At 55.5% G+C, this 25945-nt stretch overlaps 1 protein-coding gene across 5 annotated transcripts; it reads left to right on the top strand.

The window, feature by feature from the left end:
- On the top strand, positions 1–23544 carry clip2 (CAP-GLY domain containing linker protein 2). 5 transcript variants are annotated; one of them, XM_086142295.1, is made up of 18 exons: positions 438–712; positions 2032–2191; positions 6729–7201; positions 12338–12462; positions 13334–13547; positions 14249–14446; positions 14521–14624; positions 14709–14769; positions 16279–16329; positions 17071–17403; positions 18071–18634; positions 18701–18764; positions 18974–19057; positions 19450–19606; positions 21284–21443; positions 21542–21730; positions 22340–22399; positions 22485–23544. In XM_086142295.1, the coding sequence occupies exons 2-18, from the start codon at positions 2077–2079 to the stop codon at positions 22494–22496; spliced, it is 2964 nt and encodes a 987-aa protein (XP_085998421.1). In that variant the 5' UTR covers positions 438–712; positions 2032–2076; the 3' UTR covers positions 22497–23544. The 5 variants fall into 5 exon arrangements, with proteins under 5 accessions (XP_085998423.1, XP_085998421.1, XP_085998420.1 ...); XM_086142294.1 differs by lacking the exon at positions 16279–16329 and adding an exon at positions 15757–15861; XM_086142296.1 differs by lacking the exon at positions 16279–16329 and having other exon boundaries at positions 440–712.
- Positions 23545–25945: the final 2401 nt, after the last annotated feature.

The raw sequence follows: 25945 nt of genomic DNA, 5'->3' as shown, positions 1-25945 counted from the left end.
CCCAGATGTGCCGCAGTGGAGGCGGGCGGACAGACGACACGTCGCGGGTGGAAACGCCGGTCGTGGCCGAACGTGCACGACCCGGAACCGACTGAAGCGCGTGTACCGGCGGCGGGAGACCCCCCGCATCCCCCACCCCACGCGGGCGGCGTCTCGGGACCGGCGGCCGGAAGTTGCTTTAAATCCCGACGTTTGTGAACGGAATACGTCACGCAGACGGGAGAGCCCACTCTGCCCGTCTCCTCCACGCACACGCACACGCACAGGAGGCTCCGCGCCGCGGCCCCCTTTGTTCCGTCTCGCCGGTGGGGTTGAATCACGCAGCGGCCTGGAGCTCCGGCCCACGGACACACGCACGAAGACGGCATCACGCCCCGGTTTCCACGGGCGGAACCGGAAGAACCGGAGGGACCGGAGAGAGAGGGGGGACCGGGGGGACCGGGGGGGCCGGGGGGGCCGCTGCTGATGCTGAGAGGCGGCGGCGGATTCGAACCCACGGGAACCCACGGCTGCGTGTCGGCCGCGCCTCCGCCAGGGCTCCGTGGACCGGGACCGGGACCGGGACCGGGGCCGACCCCCCGCTCAGCATCCATATCGTCCTCCCAGGGAGGGGCAGCCCGGGACCCGCCCGCGTCCGTGGGAGGCTCCGTGGGAGGGGGGGCGCGACCGGAGCTCCACGACCGTCCGCGGACTCACCGTTTCATCCCGCAGGGTAAGTTCAATGCGTGATATTACTGTGTGCGTGTGCGTGTGCGTGCCCACGCCGCGGCATCTACAACAATGGATCCAAACACCGGCCTCGAGATTTTTCCCCGGGAAAGTGCGCGGGCCCGCACCTGATCCGGGCCCGCGCGTGCACGCGGTTAAGATACCCTCAACACACACACGCACACACACCGGAAGGAGCCGGCACCTTCAACACGCACGGAGAGTGTGTGTGTGTGTGTGTGTGTGTGGACTTAATTGGAGACAATGAATCTCAGCCTGCGTGGATATGAAAAGGTGTCGGGAGGCGCGTGCACGCACACGCAGGGCTGCCGGTCCGGTGTGTGTGTGTGTGTGTGTGTGTGTGTGTGTGTGTGTGTGTGTGTGTTCGCTCATTGTTGCCTGAGTCACAATCTCCGTGACCGTGGGGAGGGTCCACGCCACGCGCACGTGCTTCCTCCCCACGCACGGCGTCTGGCCGCACGCGTCTTTGTCTGCCGGCGCGCGGCGACCGGAGCCGATCATCGAACAGGTCGATCGATCACACCGGAAGTCGACGGTCACGTGACTCGGCAGCTTCCGAAGATGAGTCGGAGGGGCGGATCGATAAGTCCGAGCGGCTCCGGGCCGATCGATCGATCGATTGATTGATTGACTGATCGATCCCCCCTCCTTCCGAGCCTTCGCTTTATTAAACGGGACATGATGAAGCTAATCGAGCCGCCATTAGGAGCAGTTCTACCGATTTATCGATCCTATTGATCAGGTGGATGTAAATAAAGGTCACGTGGTGTGAATGAGCCGATCTGCTTTGGAGAGATGACGTCATGGACATCGATCACTGAAGGGGTTAAATTGATCCCCATCTCAGATATCAATCCCGTCAACCTCATAGATGAATCCAAAATCGACGATCGGATCGATCGATGTATTGATTATTGGAGTCCGCTTTCGTCCAGCTGATCGGATCGATTGATCGGACCCTTCAGTTCGATCATCCACGGCGTGATGATCCGTGGAGACGCCTGTCAATCATCCAAACACTCATCCACACCCCAGGAGGCTCCGAGGAACCCGGAGAACCCGGAGAACCCGGAGAACCTGGAGAACCTGGAGAACCCGGAGAACCTGGAGGAGATTCTGCCAGCAGGAGGCTCCAGGTTCTCCGGGTTCTCCGGGTTCTCCATCTCCAGTCCAACACACTCGTCGCTCCTTCGTCTGCGGGCGTGAGCGAGAAGGTGGATGATTGACAGCCGAGCGTGGCGTTTAAGCCCCGCCCACTCCTCCGTGACCCCGCCTTCTTCTCACGGTCCTTCTCCTCCCCAGCGGCCATGATCCACCCCCGGACCTAGAACCTTCTGACGCCCCAGGATGAACATGCTGAAGTCCAGCGGGCTGAAGATCCCGGGCCGCGGCGCCAAACACTCCAGCCCGGTGGGGCGCAGCTCGGGGGGCGGGACCTCCAGCCCCGTCGCCCCCAAAGATGGTGAGTCACTTCCTGCCGCCGCCGGCGTGGGAACAAGCCCAGCTGGGGTCCCTCAAGACCTCCAAGAGGGTGGAGGAACTCCAGAGGAGCATGGGGGGCAGTAACACACACACACTCACACTCACACTCACACTCACACACACACTCACACGTGGTGATCCTACAGGATATGAATGTCCTCCTCCTGTTTGTTAGCTTAGCACCGTTAGCCTGTGGGCGGCCAAAGCCTGAGAAGGTGCTGAGAAGGTTCTTCTGCTGCTCCATGTGTGACCGGCAGATGGTGAGAAGGCTTCAGCTTCAGACCTGATGCCCAGAGGTCCTCATCCTGGAGAACCTGGTTGAAGGTTCTGGTTCTGACAGAGAGATGAAGGTGCTTCTCAGAAGCTTTGCTTCCAGAGTGAAAGCACAGCATCTGAGGAGCTCCAGGTTCTCCTCTCTTCATCAGGCCTGGTTCTGGTCTGGACATGGAGAAGGGGGGCAGGAGAACCTGCTCCGCAGCACCGTCCCGTGTCCTCCTAAGGCTTCGGCCTACAGGACCTTCTCCTCGGACCAGGTCCTGGTGAGGACCTCCATCTCCCGGTGACGGGTGGAGGCGGCCGAGGCGGCGGTCATGTGACCGAAGCTCCTCGGTTCCTCGCAGACCCACAAACACCAGGCCGCTTCCAAGTACTGCAGTATTATCAGCATGTACTTCCAGAGTACTGCAGTATTACCGGCATGTACTTCCAGAGTACTGCATTATTACCGGCATGTACTTCCAGAGTACTGCAGTATTACCCAGCATGTACTTCTAAGCTACTACAGTAATTCTCAGCATTTACTTCCAGATTGCTGCAGTATTAATCAGCATGTGCATCTAAGGTACTGCAATATTTACCAACATGTACTACAGTATTTACCACCATTTACTTCAAAAGTACTTTAGTATTTACCAGCATGAACATCTAAAGTACTACAGTATTTACTAGCATATCCCTTTATGTACTGCACTATTTACCAACATTTACTGCTATATTTAGCAGAATGTATCTCTTGTGTACTGCAATGTGTACCAGCATGTTCTTCTACACTACTGCAGTATTACCAGCATTTACTTTCCAAAGTACTGCAGTATTTCCCAGGACATACTTTTAAAGTACTGCGAGCACCTGGGGGGCAGACTTGGGCTTGGGGTGCTTCCTTGCTTCTTCCTGTTTAGGAGACCTCTTCTTCATAGCTTCCTGCTGTCCTGTAGCTCCGCCCCTTTTTGGGCCCGGTGGCTTCCCCTCCTCCCGCCGGTGCCGAGGGCCAGAGCAGCTGAGAAATAATCCCAATCCGGGGAAGATAATCCCTTGGCGTTGCATGCGGTGCCACATCTGTTGGCTGCTTCCTGCAGAGAGATGTTCTCCACCCAGGGTCCGGAGGTGGAGCAGCACCTGCAGCCATCTGGAGGAGACAGGAAGTCCCAAAGTTCTGACGTGTAGGAAGGTCCGCTGAGAGGCACGAGCAGGTAACGGCGCTAACAGTGCAGATGCTGCTCAGATGCATCATGGAGACGCCGTCCTGGGTTCAGGAGGTCTGTGGAGACTCCAGAAGCTCTGGGTTCAGGAGGTCTGTGGAGACTCCAGAAGCTCTGGTGTTCTTGCCCCCCCTCCACCTCCAGTTTCTTCAATGGAGCTGCAGGGGTCAGGACAGATGGGTGATTGACAGGGTCCAAATGCTCTTTGCTCCAGCATGTAGACTCTCGGGGTCGTCCCTTGAGTTTGGGGGCGTGGCCTAATTTGGGTGACCCCGCCGTGGAAAGGGTTAATGTGTGTGTGTGTGTGTGGGTGGGGGGGGCAACATATGGTGAGAATGTGGTGTCCACCCCCTTTTGTCAGCGCCGTCCGTGGCTTTCAGAGCAACTCACATAAATCTTTCTGCCCCCCCCTCCCCCCCCCTCCCCCAGCGACGGTGCAGAGCTTAAAACAAGGAGAAGATGTGAGATGGACGAGATGATGTGAGATCATTGTAGAAGCAGCCTCAGAAAGAGGTGTGTGTGTGAGATGGGATGATAGGGGAGGAGGAGGAGGAGGTCTGGGGCGAAGCTGTAGAGGCTTCATTGTGCGGCGCCAATGAATAGCGGGATTGAGATGGCGGTGGGAGGCGTCCCGCCACAATGGTGGCAGCAAAAGGCCCTGGATCTGCTCCTTCCTCCGTTCAGGATCCTTTTAGCTCCGCTGCTGAGTTGCCATGGTGACGGGAATCGCGCAGCGCACCGGGTGAAGCGCGGGACTAGCAAAGACGAGGGGGGGCAGAGGGGCGAGATGAGCATACAAGTCCCGGGGTGCATCACTCCCTGTGCCAACCTGCTCCTCCATCCAGGGACACCATAGGAGTGAAGGCTGCACCGGCTTCTGGTCGCACAGATCGATGTTCTTCAGAGGAACCAAAAGCCCATGATCTGGGTTCATCTGTCAGAAGTGAGACGTGAGGAGAAGGTTCTAGATTTGGGTTCCGACGTTTGTTTCACCCGAGTCATTAAGGTATTGATAACGGAAACGCAAAATATGGTTGTGCTGGGTCCGGGGCCGGGGTCGGTTCCAGGGGCGCCGGGCCAGAAGCTCAGAACATCTTCCTTCTTAGAAGCTCACGCTCTCGATTTAATCAAGTGATTCATTGAAACGCCTCCAGTTTCCAAGAAGAGCTGACTCAGGGTTGAACCAGATGCGCTTCGTCATCCGTGACTCTACCCTTCCTCACCTTCCACCACCTTTCCCATCGGCCGCAACGTTTCGTCCGTTATGTGATGGCGAGCAGGTTCGCGAATCATCCGAACATCACGTGGCTCCGCCCACAGCTCCCGGTCAAAGGTCACCTCCTCGCAGAGGACCTTCTCTTTGACCCCCTGAGAGTCCCTGAATTTGGACAAACTCCTCACAGGAGGTTCTCCGCTGGCGTTCCTTTGCCGGCAGGAAACATACCGGGGAAGCAAACCGGAAGGAGTCTGGGGAAGCTGCTGCTCGTGATGGCCGGTATTAGTTTTTCCAAGACTCTGCCCTGGTGGCCCCGGGGCCGACGGGTAGTTTAGGAACCCGACCACCGACCCGCCATCAGCCCGGAACAAAGATCCGGTCCGAGCAGAACCTCCTTCTTCTCCCGGAACCCGACTTTGCTGCCGGACGAACCTCCCGCCTCGACATATGGGAGCAATTGGGGCAGAAAGTGTGAACCAGCACAGGAGCTGGGGGGGCGAGAAGCCCCCGGGGCCTCGGCCGGGGTGTCAGGGAGGCGGCCCTGGCACCAACCGGTCCTGAGCGCACACACACACACACACACACACACACACACACACACACACACACACACACACACACAGATAAACAGGCTCTTTTCCCCGGCTGTGCAGTGCAGCAGACCGCGTGCTAATGGCGCCCTGCTCGGCTTACAGGCCGGGGCGGGGGAAGGGAAGGAAGGAAGGAAGGAAAGGAAGGAAGGGAAGGGAAGGAAGGAAAGGAAGGGAAGGGAAGGAAAGGAAAGGAAAGGGAAGGGAAGGAAAAGAAAGGAAAGGAGGGAAAAGGAAAGGAAAGGAAGAAAGGAAAGGAGGGAAGGGAAGGGAAGGGAAGGGAAGGAAGGAAGGAAGGGAAGGAAAGGAAGGGAAAGGAAGGAAAGGAGGGAAAAGGAAAGGAAAGGAAGAAAGGAAAGGAGGGAAAGAAAGGAAAGGAAAGGAAAGGAAAGGAAAGGGAAGGGAAGGGAAGGAAGGAAAGGAAAGGAAAGGAAAGGAGGGAAAGGAAGGAGGGAAGGAAAGGAAGGAAGAAAGGAGGGAAGGGAAGGGAAGGAAGGAAAGGAAGGAAGGAAAGGAGGGAAGGAAGGAAAGGAAGGGAAGGGAAGGAAAGGGAAGGGTAAAAACAGGTAAAAACTGTTCTCTTTCAGGACTTTTTACTGCGCTGATGCCCCCGATCAGGTTAGGCAGCACGTTAGGCTATGCAGTGTGTGTGTGTGTGTGTGTGTGTGTGTGTGTGTGTGTGTGTGTGTGTGTACGTTGTGTATGTCTTTGTCAAAAAAAAACCCTCACTAACCCCAGCTTACTGTTGTGTATATTTCCTGTGCATCTTGTATTTGCAAGTGTGTTTGCCGTCCTTATGTCCTCTATTGTAAGTCGCTTTGGATAAAAGCATCTGCCAAATGTAATGTAATGAAAGGAAGGAAAGTAAAGTAAAGGGATGGTTGAGCAGTAGAAGGTCAGTAGAAGTCAGTAGACGTCAGTAGAAGGTCAGTAGACGTCTGCTCAGCTCCTCTGCTGCCGGTCGGACTGAAGGTCCCGGTTTGAGCGTCAGCGTTAATCAGCGGCGCCTCGCAGATCCGTCTCTGTGACCCAGTTTCCCGGCGGATTCCGAGTGATGCCGCACAAAACGTCTGTTGAGCTTCGACAACAAGCCTTCTCTTCTCTGGCCCTTGTTCTTCTTTCCAGCACGACGCGGTCAGACGGGACGCCATTTCTGCCGGACCCTTAAATGAAGGTCACAATGAGGTTCTTGTTGAGGTTCTCCTGACGCCGCTTCTTCTTCCTCCCCTGCAGGCGCCTCGCTGAAGGCCGGCAGGATCTCCGAGGAAGGCGACGATGTCCCGGGGGACTACACGGTGGGCGAGCAGGTCTGGGTCAACGGGGTCAAGCCCGGGGTCATCGCCTACCTCGGGGAGACCCAGTTCGCCCCGGGTCAGTGGGCCGGGGTGATCCTCAACGACCTGGTCGGCAAGAACGACGGCTCGGTGGGCGGCGTGCGCTACTTCGAGTGCCAGCCCCTGCAGGGCATCTTCACCAGACCCTCCAAACTCACCCGGCAGCCGGCGGGAGAAGGAAGCGACAGCCACTCCGCCGACTCGGTCCAGAACCAGGTCCAGCAGGGGGGCCAGAGGGTGGTGGTCCCGCTCAGAGAGGGGCTCCTCAACAGCGCCGTCAAGACCGGAAACGAGTCGGGGTCCAACATGTCCGACAGCGGCTCGGTGAAGAAGGGAGGCGACAAGGATCTCCGAGTCGGGGATCGAGTGCTGGTGAGTTCTGCTCGGACCCGTCCCGAGGTGACTTCTTCTGGGGTTCCTCAGCTTTCGGGGTTCGCCAGCTCTGGAGAGCTGCGAGACCCCGGTGAGATGTGACGGAGGAGATGGACGGGCCGGTGGAGGAGGTGGGACGCGGTGTTGGGACGGGTTCTTCGCCGTTCGCGGACGACATGGCGATCTGCGGTGAGAGCAGGGAACAGGTGGAGGAACGCCTGGAGAGGAGGAGGTATGCTCTGGAGAGGAGAGGAACGAAGGTCAGCTCCGGCAATGCATGTGTGGATGAGAGGAACCCAAGAGGAACCGCAAGGCTACAGGAGGTGGAGAACTTCAGGTGCTCCGGGTCGAGAGCAGCGGAGAGGGTGGAGGAAGGAGTGAAGGTACAGGTGGAGATGTTTCGGTGATAACAGAAGATCAGAAAGATGGAGAAGGTGGAGGTGGGAGCAGCCGTGGTGTCTGGTTTGGAGACAGCGAGGAAGATGGAGATGCGGAGGTTCCTCTTTGGGAGCGAGAGGATCAGTGAGGAGACGGTCAGAGGGACGACACATGCTAGATGTTCTGGAGATGAAGTCACACTGAGATGGTTTGGATGTGGACAGAGGAGAGATGGAGAAGATCTGGGTAGAAGGACGCTGAGGGTGGAGGAGAAGGTTAGCTTGTCTGTGGCCCCTGAGGGGAGGAGCCCGGAGGAGGAGGGATCAGGACCACCTCGGGTGTGATCCGTCACACCGACGTTCACGAGCTCAGCACCCGGACGGGTGCGACCACGTGAAGGTCCACCTTCATGGGCCCCTGCAGATGCTGGTCCTGCTCCTGGGTCCTCTGAAAGGGAGCAGGTCCCTCAGGTGGATCCTGAGGTAGACTCCAGAAAGCCTCCAGGCGTTCCAGCCATCTGCTGACGCTCTGACTCGGCGTCATGTGAAGGTTTCCGAGAACGTCTGCCGTCCTCTCGGGGTCTTCGGCTATTTCGGTGCAGGAAAACACCTCCGACGAATCACAAGGCTCCGATTGTTTCCCGTCCAATGGCGGCCGCCTCCTGTTATGAAAGAGGACCTGCCGACCAGACTCTGCCTCCCGGGGCCAAGCCCGCCCGCCGCGCTAGCCTAGCCTAGCCTAGCCTAGCCTAGCTTGCTGTCGGTGTTCGGAGTCAAGGCCGGAAGAGCTAACGGGTCGACATCTAGTCGTTCTAGCCCGTCTGGCTAACACTGCGGTAGCGTGCTAACGGGCCATCGCTATCGTTGTAGCTCAGTTTGTGTCATAAAGCGGCTAGCTTAGCACAGCGGGGGACCTTTACCTCCTCAGGATCAGCAAGGCAGCTTGAGCCCCACGCTAGCAGCGACACCAACGTCTTCTTAGCTGTTAGCATCTGCTAGGTTGCATATATGCTACATACATGTTTAGCTAGTTTAGCTTCCCATCTCTGTGAGTCATGCAGTGTAACCTGACACCTCATCCATCGCCCGTGTTCCCGCCTTCTGTCCAACACTCAACTGTGTGTGTGTGACCTCTGCTGAGGTCATACACACACACACACACACACACACACACACACACACACACACATCCTGTTCACTGATGGGCTGCAGTGATTCTGTGTTTGGACGCCGTCCTCACTTTCAATTAAGTGGTGTGTGTGTGTGTGTGTGTGTGTGTGTGTGTGTGTGTGTGTGTGTGTGTGTGTGTGTGTGTGTGTGTTTGTGTAGGGGGGCAGTTACATCAGACACTGCAGTGGGGGGGCGGGTCAATACTGCAAATCACTCTGGAGTACTTCTCAGCGCTCGCCGGTGGAGCCGCCCACGTCCTGCTCAGAGAACCTTGGAGAACCTTGGAGAACCTCCTCCATGCTGGGTTCTCTGTGGGTTCTCCAGGTTCTCCGTGGGTCTGCAGGTTGATTGAAGCGAACGGTTGGATGATTGACAGCTGAGCCGTCCGGGTCAAGCCCCGCCCCTCTCGCCTCGGCGTCGGCCGCGATTGGCTCCCGTGACGAGTGAAGGAACGTGAAGTGTGTGCGTGTGTGTGCGTGTGCGTGTGTGTGCGGCACCCGTGGCCCCGTCCTCTCGGATCAGCAGGAACCGGAGACGAAGCCCGCGGGCCGAGCACATGATGGGAGGCGACGCTCCCGTTTAACCCTGAACGCCGGCGCCGCCTCCTGAGGTTTCCTTTCTGGAGATTTGATCTCGACTGAGTCAGAAGCTGCTTCACTGTTACTGCTTTATTAGCCTGTAAGAACACAAGCAGAGCTGAGCCTTCTATACACACTGTACTGCTAACTTATACACACTGTACTGCTAACTTATACACACTGTACTGCTAACTTATACACACTGTACTGCTAACTTATACACACTGTACTGCTAACTTATACACACTGTACTGCTAACTTATACACACTGTACTGCTAACTCATACACACTGTACTGCTAACTCATACACACTGTACTGCTAACTTATACACACTGTACTGCTAACTTATACACACTGTACTGCTAACTTATACACACTGTACTGCTAACTCATACACACTGTACTGCTAACTTATACACACTGTACTGCTAACTTATACACACTGTACTGCTAACTTATACACACTGTACTGCTAACTCATACACACTGTACTGCTAACTCATATACACCGTACTGCTAACTTATACACACTGTACTGCTAACTTATACACACTGTACTGCTAACTTATACACACTGTACTGCTAACTTATACACACTGTACTGCTAACTCATACACACTGTACTGCTAACTTATACACACTGTACTGCTAACTCATACACACTGTACTGCTAACTCATACACACTGTACTGCTAACTTATACACACTGTACTGCTAACTCATACACACTGTACTGCTAACTTATACACACTGTACTGCTAACTTATACACACTGTACTGCTAACTTATACACACTGTACTGCTAACTCATACACACTGTACTGCTAACTTATACACACTGTACTGCTAACTCATACACACTGTACTGCTAACTTATACACACTGTACTGCTAACTTATACACACTGTACTGCTAACTCATACACACTGTACTGCTAACTTATACACACTGTACTGCTAACTTATACACACTGTACTGCTAACTCATACACACTGTACTGCTAACTCATACACACTGTACTGCTAACTCATACACACTGTACTGCTAACTCATACACACTGTACTGCTAACTTATACACACTGTACTGCTAACTTATACACACTGTACTGCTAACTTATACACACTGTACTGCTAACTCATACACACTGTACTGCTAACTTATACACACTGTACTGCTAACTTATACACACTGTACTGCTAACTTATACACACTGTACTGCTAACTTATACACACTGTACTGCTAACTTATACACACTGTACTGCTAACTCATACACACTGTACTGCTAACTTATACACACTGTACTGCTAACTCATACACACTGTACTGCTAACTTATACACACTGTACTGCTAACTTATACACACTGTACTGCTAACTCATACACACTGTACTGCTAACTTATACACACTGTACTGCTAACTTATACACACTGTACTGCTAACTTATACACACTGTACTGCTAACTTATACACACTGTACTGCTAACTTATACACACTGTACTGCTAACTCATACACACTGTACTGCTAACTTATACACACTGTACTGCTAACTTATACACACTGTACTGCTAACTCATACACACTGTACTGCTAACTTATACACACTGTACTGCTAACTTATACACACTGTACTGCTAACTCATACACACTGTACTGCTAACTCATACACACTGTACTGCTAACTTATACACACTGTACTGCTAACTCATACACACTGTACTGCTAACTCATACACACTGTACTGCTAACTCATACACACTGTACTGCTAACTTATACACACTGTACTGCTAACTTATACACACTGTACTGCTAACTTATACACACTGTACTGCTAACTCATACACACTGTACTGCTAACTCATACACACTGTACTGCTAACTCATACACACTGTACTGCTAACTTATACACACTGTACTGCTAACTCATACACACTGTACTGCTAACTCATACACACTGTACTGCTAACTCATACACACTGTACTGCTAACTTATACACACTGTACTGCTAACTCATACACACTGTACTGCTAACTTATACACACTGTACTGCTAACTCATACACACTGTACTGCTAACTTATACACACTGTACTGCTAACTCATACACAGGGTACTGCTAACTCACACAGAGTACTGCTAACTCATACACATAGTACTGCTAACTCACACAGAGTACAGCTAACTCATACACATAGCACTGCTAACTCACACAGAGTACTGCTAACTCATACACATAGTACTGCTAACTCACACAGAGTACTGCTAACTCATACACATAGTACTGCTAACTCACACAGAGTACAGCTAACTCATACACATAGTACTGCTAACTCACACAGAGTACAGCTAACTCATGCACAGAGTACCACAGTCTATTCCACATGGTACTGTAAACTACTACATAGAGTACTGCGTTCTACACATAATACTGCTGACTATTCAATATAGGGATGCAGTCTGACGCGCAGTACTCAACATATCCAGAGTACTGCAAACTACTACACACACTACTTCAAACCTAGAGTACTGAGACGACCACATAAAGCACCACAAAGTACTCGACACAACGCACTCTAAACGTCTCTACAGAATACTGCAAAATATTACAGCGAGGGCTTCTAAGTACCTCACAGTGTACTACAAACTAACACACAAAATACCGCAATCTATTGCGCACAGTACTGCAAATGTCCTCAGAGAAGGCGCCGGTACTACAAAGTACTCCATGCCGCATGCAAACTACTCCGCATTGCAGTACAATGTACTCCACATTCTAGTCCAGTACCATCAACTCCTCACTTGTGCCTGAGCAGCATACAAGTACTCCAGTGCAGGAAGTACTCCGGACAGCCATGTTTACTGTGGTGAGAAGCTGCTGGCTGCCAATGGACTGACCAAACCTCCTCCTCCTTCTTCTTCCTCCTTTTCTTCTTCCTCCTCCTTCTTCTTCTTCTTCTTCCTCCTCTTCTTCTTCTTCCTCCTCTTCCTCCTCTTCCTCCTCAGGTCGGAGGCTCCAAGATGGGGGTGATCCGCTACATGGGGGAGACAGACTTCGCCAAGGGCGAGTGGTGCGGCGTGGAGCTCGATGAGCCTCTGGGGAAGAACGACGGGGCGGTGGCGGGAACCAGGTGCGCACACACACACACACACACACACACACACACACAAACCTCTGCTAACACACTCTGATGCTAACACAGATGTAGTATATTGGCTAACACGCATATGGACTAACTCATGCATGCACACACACACACACACACAGACTAAACACACACACAGATTAGTGGCGCTAACAGTCAGAAATGCACACACACACACACACACACACACACATACGCACATACACACACACACACACACAAACCCCTGCTAACACACTCTGATGCTAACACAGTTGTGGTATATTGGCTAACACGCAGATGGACTTCCTCACGCACACACACACACACATGCACAGACTAAACACACACACAGACTAAGTGGCGCTAACAGTCAGAAATGCACACACACACACACACACACACTCACATATACACTGAACACACACACACACAAACACAAACGCTTGCTAACACACTCTGATGCTAACACAGATGTAGTATATTGGCTAACACGCATATGGACTTCCCCATGCACACACACACACACACACACATGCACAGACTAAACACACACACAGACGAAGTGGCGCTAACAGTCAGAAATGCAAAATGCACTCAAACACACACACATACACACAGACAAACAACACACACACGGATGCAGACCCACTTAAATAAACAGACCCCGAACACACACACACACACACACACACACACACACACAGAATGTATACACTCCAAGTTCCTGAAATTCTTTTCCTTTTCCCTTAGAAGGCAATGGCTTCTCTGGACCTTCTGCTTTCCCCGTCTCTCCTCCACCCTTCATCCTCTCATCATCTTCTCCTCCTGTCATCCAGATGTTGGTATGATCCACATGTTGACCTTTGACCCCCAGATACTTCCAGTGCCTCCCGAAGTTCGGCCTGTTCGCTCCGATCCACAAGGTGATCCGGATCGGGTTCCCGTCCACCAGCCCGGCCAAGGCCAAGAAGAGCAAGCGCGTGGCCATGGGCGTATCTTCTCTGGCCCACAGCCCCAGCAGCTCCTCCATCAGCTCCGTCAGCTCCGTGGCCTCCTCCGTGGGCGGGAGGCCCAGCCGGGCCGGCCTGGTGAGGAACGCCCAACCTTAGAACCCCTCAGAACATCCAGGAACCGGCTCTCTGGGTTCCACGGCCGGACCCGGGTTCTCTGAGAGCGTTTCTGTGTTCTCCTGCATGATGGTGTGTGTGTGTGTGTGTGTGTGTGTGTGTGTGTGTGATCCTGTCCTACCCGTGTACTGGGGGGGGAAGAAGTATTTTTTATGTATGACTTTGTAATCCATTACTTGATAAGTTACATGGGAATGAATGGGAGCCTTTATTTATTACACAGTAATAAATCTTTAGTGCTGTGTAATAAACCTCGGGCTGCAGGAGAACCTGGACCAGGAGCTCCACCTGGTGGGGGAGGAAGTGACTGCACCTCACCAGGTTCTGCAGGGGCGTCTGGGAACCGGAAGCGGGAGGCAGAAGGTTGTTCCTCCTCCTGAGAGGGTTCTGGAAGGACGTGGCGGAACGTCTGACCTCGGCGGAGGAGGAGGGTTCCTCCTCGAGGTGGAACCAGACCTGAGGAGGAACCTGGCGGGTTCCAGGCCGCGTCCTCTCCAGGTTCTCCCGCCCAGGTTCTCCGAAGACTCCGAGTCGTTCGCAGGCGTGAACGGCCTGATGATCGACGGCCGACCCGGCCCGGGTTAAGCCCCGCCCCCTCGCCGCCGCCCGCCGCAGAAGCTCCCGTACGAGCGAGGACGCTAAACATCTCCTTCTCCGTCCAGCTGACGGAGACGTCGTCCCGTTACGCCCGTAAGATCTCGAGCACCACGGCCCTGCAGGAGGCGCTGAAGGAGAAGCAGCAGCACATCGAGCAGCTGCTGGCCGAGCGCGACCTGGAGCGGGCCGAGATGGCCAAGGCCACCAGCCGCATCGGCGAGGTGGAGAAGGAGATGAACGCCCTCAAGTCCCAGCACGTCCAGGTAAACGTCGGCGCCGGCTCTCGCCCGCCTCGACCGCCCGAGCCGCCGTGAGCACCTCCTCTGGGTTCCCTCAGTTCGTGGCGGAGAACGAAGGCGCCCTGCAGCAGGTGAAGGCCATGCTGGCGGCCACGCAGAAGGACAAGATGGAGCTGGCCAACCAGCTGGAGGAGGAGAAGAGGTGAGGTCGCCGGCCTCGGACGCCCGGGCGACACCGGCAGGTCCGGATCCACGCTCAAACTCTCCTTGTCCACCCGTCCCGCAGGAAGGTGGAGGACCTGCAGTTCCGGGTGGAGGAGGAATCCATCACCAAGGGGGACCTGGAGGTATTTATGGGCCCGGTGATCTCAGAAGGTTCCCACGAGACCTTCTCGCGCCGCAGACTCCTGCCCCTAGTGGCCGGCGGAGGAACCGCAGCCCGAGGCAGGGAGGAGCTCCAGGGTTCCGCCACCATTAATCGGACTCGGTTCTAAGTGGTTCTGGTCGGTTCCGGCGTCCCGATCCGTAGGAACACATTCTTGCCGCGGGGAAGAACGTCAACAGGTTTCTGTCCCCGGCGTCCTCGTCACATGACCGTCGATCAACGTGTCACATGACCTCCCTGTTAACCATGACGTCACGTGATCGGTGCCCTTCGGTCAAGATTTGGTCACGTGATCCACACCTGTCAATCAACGTGTCACATGACAACCCCCTACCGGTCGTTACATCACATGACCGGCATCCGTCGATCAAATGTGTCACATGACCGGCAGCATCAAATGTGTCACATGACCGGCAGCCGTCGATCAAATGTGTCACATGACCAGCAGCTGCCGATCAAATGTGTCACATGACCGGCAGCATCAAATGTGTCACATGACCGGCAGCATCAAATGTGTCACATGACCGGCAGCCGTCGATCAAATGTGTCACATGACCAGCAGCTGCCGATCAAATGTGTCACATGACCGGCAGCATCAAATGTGTCACATGACCAGCAGCTGCCGATCAAATGTGTCACATGACCAGCAGCTGCCGATCAAATGTGTCACATGACCAGCAGCTGTCAATCAAATGTGTCACATGACCAGCAGCTGTCGATCAAATGTGTCACATGACCAGCAGCTGTCAATCAAATGTGTCACATGACCAGCAGCATCAAATGTGTCACATGACCGGCAGCCGTCGATCAAATGTGTCACATGACCAGCAGCTGCTGATCAAATGTGTCACATGACCAGCAGCTGCTGATCAGCGGCGTGTGGTTTGTTGTTCCTGCGTCCGCCGGTGACCTTTAACCCTGTGCACCCCCTCCTCTGTCCTCTCCGTAGACTCAGACCAAATTGGAACACGCCCACATCCGTCAGCTCGAGCGAAGTCTGTTTCTCGAAAAGTCGAGAGCAGACGCCGTCCAGAGAGAGTTAGAGAAGAGGAGGGTAAACAAACCAACCAACAAGCAGACAAACAAGCTCCGCCCCCTCCCCCGCATGCCCCCGTTATTGGTTTGCTTCTGTGTTTGCCGCCGCGCTACACGCCGCCATCATGTGACCCGTGCCTGCCGATAGATTCCCACGCTAGCATTAGCGCCGCTACGGACACCTAGCGTTAGCGCCGCTACGGACACCTAGCGTTAGCGCCGGCCCCGGGGGTCACTCGGGACGGCCGACGAAACCGAAGCTAAACCTAGGTCGCGGCGCCGGGCTCGCTAGCCTTCACGAGTCCGGAAAGGAAGTGACATCACAGGTCGCGTGGGACGGGCGCGCCCCGGGAGCGGACGCCAGCCGTCCAATGAGACGCCGGAGAATCAGGCGTCGGCGCGAGACTGAGCCAGCGAGGTCTGCTTCTGCCGACAGGGGAGACGCAGAGGCGCCGCCGCCCCCTGGAGGTGGGGTAAGAGAGCCCAGGTGACCTCCTGCCTTCTGATTCGCCGCCTCGGTCGGCCCGCGGCCTCGCACGGGCGCTCCTTCTTCTTCCACTCCTGTCTTTTTGGTCTTTTGTTTCCCCTCGCCACCATCTCCGGGTCTCCGGCGTTCCTCTTGGGTTCCGTCGCGGTGCGGCGGGTTCTCCTCGGCGTTCTGGCGTGGGCGCGGCTCTGAGCTTCTCTGCGCTCTGCTTGGCTGCTTCTAGCTGCTCGGCTTCCCTCTCCACGGCGTGGAGGTCGCTCTCCCATCATGGACGCCGACCCCTCGGCCCCTCCGGCTCCCTCTGGTTCTCCAGGTGGACTCCGATCAGTCGGAGCCCGTTTTGGAACGCGTCCTCCGGCCAGAACCTTCTCATCGGCCCGGTGTCAGCCTGAACGTCGGGGTTAGCGCGCTGCTAATCCGGAGATCCAGAAGACCCGAAGCTCCGCGCGCTCCAACGTAGCCACCATCAGGGGTCGAAGGTCGTAGCGTGCAGGAACCCGCCGGAGAACCTCACGGGAGCCAAAGGGCCGCCGAGGCGCCGCCGCTCCGCCCGGGAGTCCGTTAGAACCCGGAATGCTCTCCGCCGCCGCCGCTCTTTGCGAGAACCTGCAGACGTTCCTCTTTGGTTTCCCTCCTCCGGCGACCCCAAGGCCGCCTTTTCTTTGGAATGGCAACCTTCTCCGCCCGGCGTCCGGAGAACGTCGGCGCCGTGACGGACCTTCTCTGTTTGTCGCCCGGCAGCAAACCACGGTGGAGGAGCAGAGCCGCATCGCGCAGCTGGAGGAGGAGCTTCTGCTCAGGAGGGCCGAGATCGAGGCGCTGCGGGTCCGGCTCGGCGCCGACGGCCAGCAGGAGGCGCCGGCGCTCAGGGAGCGTCTGCTGACGGCGGGGAGGGACCACCTGAAGGAGAGCGGCGAGCTGAGGGAGAAGTACGAGGCGGCGCTGGAGCAGAGACGCCAGGAGGCGGAGAACCTGAAGGCCCTGGTGGACAAGCAGAGCAGGGAGATCGGAGAGCTGAAGCAGAAGGTCCAGCAGGCCACCAAGGAGAACATGGACATGATGGACGCCTGGAAGGTGGGTGCTTCGGTCCGACCCGGACCGCCCGACGGAGAACCGGGCCCCGTAGAACTTGGAGTTCCGAGACGCGTTTCACCGCCGAAGTCGCAGCGGTCAGGAGCTTCGGATGGTCCGAAGCATCTCCGGGCAGAAGGTTCAAGGTTCTGGTCCAGAGCTGGTCTCGGTTCCCTCCATGTCCTCGGTCCAAACACTGAAGACTTAAATTGTCCTTCGGTCTCAGAGAACATGGAAGGTCCACACAAGAAGAACCTTCTCCAGCTCTGGGTCTGAACCAGGAACCGGCAGAAGAGCCGTTTGTCATGTTCTCCTGCCGGGTTCTCCATGTTCTCCTGCCGGGTTCTCCATGTTCTCCTGCCGGGTTCTCCATGTTCTCCGTGTCCAGTCCAAAGTAGGCATGGGTTCCTTGAAGACTGAACCGTTGGTCTGATGTCCGAGCGGATCGTCTGTTCCTCTGGAGGAGGACGGGTGGTCCTTCTTCTCCTCGAGGTTCTAGCAGCTCAAACTAGAAGCGTGGTCACGTCGCGTCTCGTGACAGAACATCAAACCCCGGCGGGAGAACGCGATCTCGGGTTCTCCCCCTCCTCCCGACCCACGAATCCAAAACCCTCCTTCGGCGCCGGCGAGCGAAGGTCCGTCTCTGATCCCGGTCCTTCTTCTCCTGCAGGCCAAGTTCGACTCCCTGGTCCTGGACCACCAGCGCTCCCTGGAGGAGCTGAAGGCCTCGCTGGGCTCGGGCCCGGCCGCCTCGGCGGGTCCGGAGCAGGACGCCCAGGAGCTGAGGGCGGCGCTGGAGAGCCTGAAGATGGAGCACCAGCTGGAGGCGGAGAACCTGAAGGCCAAGCACAAGATCGAGGCGGCCATCCTGGCCAAGGAGCGCGAGGACCTGGGCGCTCGTCTGCAGGAGGCCGAGGAGCGTCTGGAGGAGAGCCGGGCCTGGAGGTCGGAGGCGGAGGCCGGGGTCGGCAGGCGGGCGCTGGAGGAGGCCGGCGAGAAGCTGCAGAGGGTCGAGAGGAAGCTGGAGGAGACGGAGCGTCTCCAGGAGGAGCGCCGCAGGAGCGCCGACGAGCTGAGGGCGAGGCTGGAGCTCTCCGAGAAGAAGATGGAGGACTACCGGGCCCTGCAGAGCGCCCAGGCCCAGAGCCGCGAGGAGGTCCGCAAGCTGGAGGAGGAGCTCCGGGTGACGGCCAATCAGCTGCGGGCGCTGCAGGCCGACCGCCGCGACGCCAACGTAAGCGTCCGAGCGCCGCCGCTCCTCGGAGAACTTCCGGAACCTCAGGCTCTCCGTCCTCCGCAGGTCATCGAGGACAACCAGATCTCCGACGAGAAGATGACGCTCAAGCGGAGCGTGGAAGCTACAGGTAGCTCGACGGCTTCTGAAACCAGAACCTCCGCGGAGGACCTTCGAGAACCTCCGAACCGCTCAGATGTTCCCTCCGACGTTCTCCGAGGGTTCTCTGACAGTCCGGCCCTGCGGGGAACCCGGAGAGAACCTGGGCGGGAGAACGTCTGTGCGAAACGTTCCTTCCGGTGGAGGTTCTGACGGCTCCTCCGTTCTCTGCGTCCTCAGAAACCACGGAGAAGCTCCTGAAGAGGGAGCGGGAGGTCTCCACCCTCACCTCCCAGGTGGAGGCCCTCAAGGCCCAGGTGACAGGTGAGGCTCCTCCTCCTCCTTCAAGGTTCCTCTGGAGAACGTCCTCGTTTCTGCCGAGGTCTCGCAGGAGAACCCGTCTCTCGGACGCACGGACCGGATCTTCGTCCTTCGGTCCGACTGAAGAGAAGCGGGTCCTTCGGCAGGTCAGAGGGTTCCTCGGGTTCCTTGAGCGGGTTCTCCTCGTGGGGAGTCTTGATGTTCTCCTGGGTTCTCTCCAACCGTTGACGGTGACGGTTCTTTGGCTGTACGATGGAGGTGGAGAACCCGCCGAGAACCTGAAGGCTTCACACTTGTCATGGTCTCCTCGGCGGCAGAGGGTTCTCCAGAGGAGAGCATCATCTCCATCGCGTTCCGCCGAAGGTCACGCGTGGGTTCTCCCGGTCTGGTCGCAGCGCTGGAGGTGAAGGTGCGCTCCGGGGAGCAGCAGGTGGAGGTCCTGACCAGGGAGAAGACGCGCACCGAGGCCGAGCTGGAGGCCGTGACCAGGAAGTCCCACGACGCCTCGGGGCAGCTGGTGACCATCAGCCAGGAGCTGCTGAAGAAGGAGAGGTGCGTCGCGGTCGCTATTCCAGTACTCGGAGTAATCCCATTACATGTAATGTCACATGAACGGGCGCGGCGGCCGTTCCCGCCACTAGAGGGCGCTCTTCGCCTTCGCGTCTTCCCGGCTCCTCGCTGGACGTCCACGCCGTCCTCCGAAGGTTCCTCGCCATCATGGCCGCCGTGAGAACCAGGAAGTAGAATCCGCCGGTCACTTCCTGTTTGTAGCTCGTTTCCTGCAGCTTTCAGATTAGAAGCTCCGCGTCGGTCCGACCCGGCGGACTGTTGGACCTCCTGGAGGAGAAGCTGGGCACCCTCACCACACACACACACACACACACACACACACACCGTCTGCGGTCGCCATGTTTACGGCAGCAGTAAACGCTACATGGCGCCAGTCGTAAACGGCGGCGGAGTGACGTCCCAAACATCGCCGCCGCCGCCGCCAATGAGAGTGTGGAGGGCCGGTCATGTGATCGGGCGGCTGCATCCCATAATATTCTTGCTGCCGCTCCGCGCCGGAGAACCTGTTCGCCGCTAATAAATGACATATTGATTTCCTGGATCAGAGCCGGGACTGCAGAACCCGGAAGGTTCTGGGGCCACCGGGGAACCAGGACCTGCTTCCCAAACGCCAGGAGGACCAGGACCTTCTGCGGAGAGACGGGTTCTGGTCCCAGAGTCCACCTGGAGGTGCCGGCCCAGAAACCACAAGGCTAACAGGCTACAAATGAGCCGGAACCCACTAGAACTGTCCCCGCCTCTGGTCCTGGTCCTGGTTCTAGGTGTAGTCCTGGTTCTGGCTCTGGTTTTAGTCATGATCCTGATTCTAGGTTTGGTCCTGGTTCTAGGTCTAGTACTGGTTCTAGGTCTAGTCCTGGCCCTGGTTCTAGGTCTAGTCTAAGTCCTGGATCTAGGTCTAGACCTAGTTCTAGACCTGGTCCTGATTCTAGGTATAGTTCTAGGTATAGTCTTGGCTCTAGTCCTGGGTCTAGGTCTAGTCCTGATTCTAGGTCAAGTCTAGGTCCTGGGTCTAGGCCTAGACGTAGTTCTAGACCTTGTCCTGGGTCTAGATCTAGTCCTGGTCCTGATTCTAGGTCTAGTCCTGGTTCGAGGTGTAGTCCTGGTCCTGACTCTAGGTCTAGTCCTGGTTCTAGGTCTAGTCCTGGTTCTAGGTCTAGTTCTGGTCCTGGTTCTAGGTCTAGTCCTGGTCCTGATTCTAGGTCTAGTCCTGGTTCGAGGTCTAGTCCTGGTCCTGACTCTAGGTCTAGTCCTGGTTCTGGGTCTAGTCCTGGTTCTGGTCCTGGTTCTAGGTCTAGTCCTGGTCTTGACTCTAGGTCTAGTCCTGGTTCTGGTCCCGGCCAAGTCTTAAATCCTGGCAGGACGTTGGTCGGCAGCCGCCGTCGGGAGCGTCGCCATGGCGATGGAAACTAGAAACGAGGCCTCCTCATTGGACGAGGCCTCTTTCCTTTGTCGCCTCCCTCGGCCTCCGAGTGCCGAGTCCAGCTCGGCATCTCAAGCAGCTCCTGAGCCCGCCGAGACCTTCTAGTGACCTTCTAGCGGTGCAGGAACGGGTCCAGGATCCTCCTCGCCTCCAGGATCCTCCCGCCGCAGGAAGCCGCTCGGTAAACACCGAGGGCTCCCCGAGGTCTCCTCTGACTGGTCCTTCTCGTGGTCCTCCAGGAGCCTGAACGAGCTGAGGGTTCTCCTGCTGGAGTCTCGCCGGCACTCGCGCGACATGGAGAAGGACCTGAACCGAGACGTGCGCAAGGCGGAGTGGAAGGTGAAGGAGCAGAAGCTCCAGGACGACATCAAGACGCTGCGGGAGAAACTCCTGCTGCTGGTGAGGCCGGGAGGTGACGGGATTAGCCCGTGCTAATCTGTCAATCTACAGATTAGAATGTTTGTGGCCACAAACCCGGCTGTGACCTCGCCCTCCAGGGCCGGGAGCGCTCCTCGCCGGACCACCGCCGCCACTCCATGCTGGACCCGTCCGCCCTGGACTCGGAGGTGACCCGCCTCCGCCAGAGGCTCCTCAGCACCGAGGAGGCCCTGAGGTCCGCCTTGGAGCACAACCAGCAGGTGGACCAGCTGGTCCAGGCCATGGGCCGCCACCCGGAGAAGAGCCCGGTACGCGGCGCCGCGGTAGCTACCTCACGCTTACTCGGGTCTCGCGGGCCGTTAGCGGTCACGTGAAAGAAACGTCGACGTTAGCTACTTTAGCTACGTTAGCTGACGTTCTGATGTTCCGGTACGTCCCAGGAGTCGACGCTAACGCTAAAGTTTGGCGTCAGCTATTTTCGCGCCTTCTGATATTGATGACTTCATTTGAAGATTAGCTTCTCGTCGTAACGCTAGCATTCCAATTGATTGATGAAAGTTTTGCTTTAAAGGAACCGCGCTGACATCTCCTTCGAGTCAACGCTAACGCTAGACTTTAGTGTCGGCTACGTTAGCGTCTTCTGTTATAAATTAATTTCAAGATTAGCCTCTCATTGTTATGCTAATGTTCAAACTGATCGGTGAAAGGCTGGCGTTAAAGGCGCCGCGCTGATTTGAACCCAGAGTCAATGCTAACGCTAGAATATAGCATCTGCTACTTTAGCATCTTCTGTCCGCGGGCCTGAATGTGTCACGCCGGTCGTCGGTCTGGTGCTCGTGCTTAGCTAACCCAGAGCTAGCAACAACATGATACGCGGTGCCTAATCTCCATTGATCCGTGGGTTCCGTGTCCTCCAGGTTCACGGCGCCAAGTCGGCCAACGGGATCCACCACCAGGAGTCGGACGGCGCCCGCGAAGTTCGTAAACGTTCCTCTTCCGCTCGCCGATTGGACGATGTGTTCGGGGACGGCGGGAACTTTCAACGTCTTCTTTGCTTCCCAGGAGCGGCGCTGAGGCGGGCGGCCGAGACGCAGCGGGGGAAGAAGACAAGGAAACTAAATTTAAAAATGTCCGTCGGACAAAGAAGAAGAAAACATTTTGCCGTTTACAGTTTGAAAACCAAAACAGCCAATCCCTGAAGAGCCAGAAAAAACGCACCAATCAGCTTCCAGCTCCATCAAAGCAGGCGGACGCCGCGGCGACCCTGAACGCACCGCCAGCTTCGCAGTAGTTAGACGGGTGGAGTCCCGGGGAGAACCTCGGATCCAGGAGGCCGGGCGGGGGGGCGGGACGGAGAACCCAACATGGAGAACCGAGAACCCGCACGGGCACGACTTATTTATTCCCTTCACTGAGAGGTTCTTTGGATCCGAGGGGCCCCCCGGCGTCCCGGCCCCCCGCGGGGGGTTCAGGGACCACCCGGACCTTTGGGAGGAGATCCGGACGCCTGATTTAACCCCCCCCGTGTGGACTGGGGGGGCGGGGCCGGTTCCGCACGTCTGATTGGCTCTCGGGAGCCTCTGGAGGTCCAAACAACAGCTCTGTTCTCTGTAAAGGTTTCAATAAGAAGGTCTGGGGGTCTCCTGACGCCCCCCAGGTTCAGCATCATCTCCAGCTCCAGGTCTCCTGACGCCCCCCAGGTCCAGGTCCTGGTCTCCACGGTCTTCTCCAGAAAGCGAGGGAACCTCCAGGTCTGGTCTTCAAGTCCACCTCCGGGTTCCAGGTGGTTAGATAAGGTGGACCTCCTTAGAGACTTCCCCAGCTGAAGAATCCGGTCAGACTCTGGACCGGGCCGGCGTCCGTCCGGTTTGACCCCGCCCCCTCTCGGCTCAGACTCCACCCCCCTGAAATCCGGCCTCTCTGATTGGATGCTCGAGTCGCGGCCTCTTCTCTGTACAGAGTTTGTATTGTACGTCTTCCGACTCGTTCCCGCCGGCGGGCGCCGCTCGGCTAAGCTAACGCTACATCTCGCCGCTGGCTCGCGGTGGGCGGAGTCACGCGAGGCCCCGCCCCCTGGACTCCTGCTGCACCCTTTGACTCATTAAATATTAACCTGGTTAAAGACTGGACATGTTTCATTTCACCCCCCATCCACTTCCTGCCCACTGGATGGCGTGGGGGGGGGGGGGGGGGGGGGGTAAATCCACCTAGCGCTTCCTCACCCCTTCCAACACACACACACACACACACATATAATCCCAGATAAAGCACGCTCTGCAGATCACACACACACACACACACACACACATCAGTAAGCCGAAGCGAGAGCTGGATGGGGTCCACCTCCCCCGGGTCCTCCAGAGATGGTGCAGGTCTGGTCCTGGAGAGTCCAGCTGACAATTTGAATAAAATGACTTCTAGCAAACGAGTGACTCCAATCCCCTCCTCGTCAGCGGATTACGGCCGCCGGGCGGGGGATTATTCGCCGCCTGCCGTGAATTAGTCCCGGCTGAGGCGGTTGTCACGGAAACCCTGCAGGTTCACGCATTCATGCGTCTCCTGTGACGCCGGGCTGAGCGGAGGCTCGTCAGACCGGGACCTTCAGATGTCCCGTAATCCCGTAATCCCCAACGCCATCACCACGGGTCGGTTGGAGACCACCTCCAGGGGCCTCCACGGCTTTTTAACACCTACATTCATTCATTCATTCAGCCATTCATTCATTCAGTCATTCATCCGCCGCCCTCGCCCTGCCGCAGCCAATCACAGAGGAGGCCGGGCCGAGGGGCGGGGCTTAATCCGGACACACCTGCTGTCAATCACAGACATCTGATCACCTTCTGGTTCCCACCTGCTGAGACCTGGAGGAACCATGGATTGATGAAGGACGACCTGGAGAAGCTGAGAGAAACTTTCTGTTCTGAAATGGATTTAAGGTCAAACATTGCGTTTTATTTTTCTTCAGTTTGAAGTTAAAGACAAAGATAAAAAAAATCATGCACTTATTTTTTTCTTAAATATGTAAAGTTAATCATAGATTCAAATCAAAGGTTTAGACTTCAGGAGATTAAAGAACATTATTTTTATTAGAATAATAATATTCTGTCCCACTAATCATAATATAATGTGGATTTAACTGCGATTACTACTACTAATAATAAATCAGTCAATGACATCATTCCCTCTGTAAAGAAAACCCTTGATGTCATTTCATGAAATGATCCTATTCTGGGATTATGTTATTTAAAGTGATGTGGATAATCTGCGGTTTCACTTCAAAACTAGTCCAGGATTCGAGGAGACCCCATTCCGGGGTCCACAATTTGAGATATGAGAAAAGCAAGCCGACCGAGGGTCTCCTGGAAATAAGAATGATAATAATCACCATGACAACATGGTCAAAGATATCATTTCCACCTGAAAAAACACTTTATGGCAATTCAGGAACTGATCGTCTCAGATGATATAAAAGTGGATAATCTGTAATTTCACCAAACCATTGCAGGATTCAAAACTCTGAAATGAAATCCAGATGCAGCCCTGCAGTGAAAGATAACAATTACAACTATGACGATAATGAATTCTGTCAGCTTGTCTGTTTGGGACAGCCATTCATTAACCCTTAATCTCAGATTATAGAGACTATATTCGTGATTATTATTGTTCTTATTATATATAGTTGTGTGTGAGAGGAGGATCCAGAGAGTAGGGTTATATGGAGAAGGCCGATGTGCTGTGGAGACCCTGAGGGGTCCAAAAAAGACCAAAGAAGAAGTCAATGATGTCAATCCCTCATATAAAAGAACCCCCTTAATGTCTTCATGATTAATTTATTATTCATCTCAGATTATGGAGTCTCACCTCCTGGACACATCACGACCATTCTGAGAAACAATCCTATAAGAACATTGCCAATGATGTCGTTTCCATCTGAAAGGTAATTCAGGAATTCAAAATCTCATAGTATGTTCTCAATGTGACTGGATAATCTGTCGTTTCACCTCCTGGACACCCTGAAACCCTTCCAGGATTCAAGAGGACCCAGGAAACAATCGGGAGTATCAGGAGAACGCGACCAAAACTGTGAGTTCAGCCATTATCATGCTAATCGTGATCATTAATGATGTCATTTCTTGATTAGCCAAACCATTACTCATCGTTCACGCAATCATAATCTCAGATTATCGAGATGACGATACCCGTTTATGTTACTTCATAAATTCATAATCTCAGATTACGTTGCGGTAATCTGGAGTTTCTAGTCTCAGACACACCAAAACCATCGCAGGATTCTAAACTCGGGATTATCGCGAGAAAAGAGCCGAAACCGCGAGTTTTTCCGTCAATAATAAGAATGATCATCATAATAGAAAAACCGTAATAATGCCAATAATCTGTGCATGTGTGGTCTCCGCCGGCGGGGCGGATTGGGCCCCGCATCGGGCCCGGACCGGCTCCGGGATTACCCGCCGCTCGGCCCCCGGGCTGCGGGCGCCCGGGACCCCGCCGAACCGGGCCGCCCG

This window comes from Fistularia commersonii, chromosome 35 (assembly GCF_037954325.1).
Source record: "Fistularia commersonii isolate RoL2024-O1a breed Wild chromosome 35, RoL_Fcom_v1.0, whole genome shotgun sequence".
Classification (NCBI taxonomy): Eukaryota; Metazoa; Chordata; class Actinopteri; order Syngnathiformes; family Fistulariidae; genus Fistularia; species Fistularia commersonii.
This window is presented reverse-complemented; position numbering and strand designations above follow the sequence as displayed.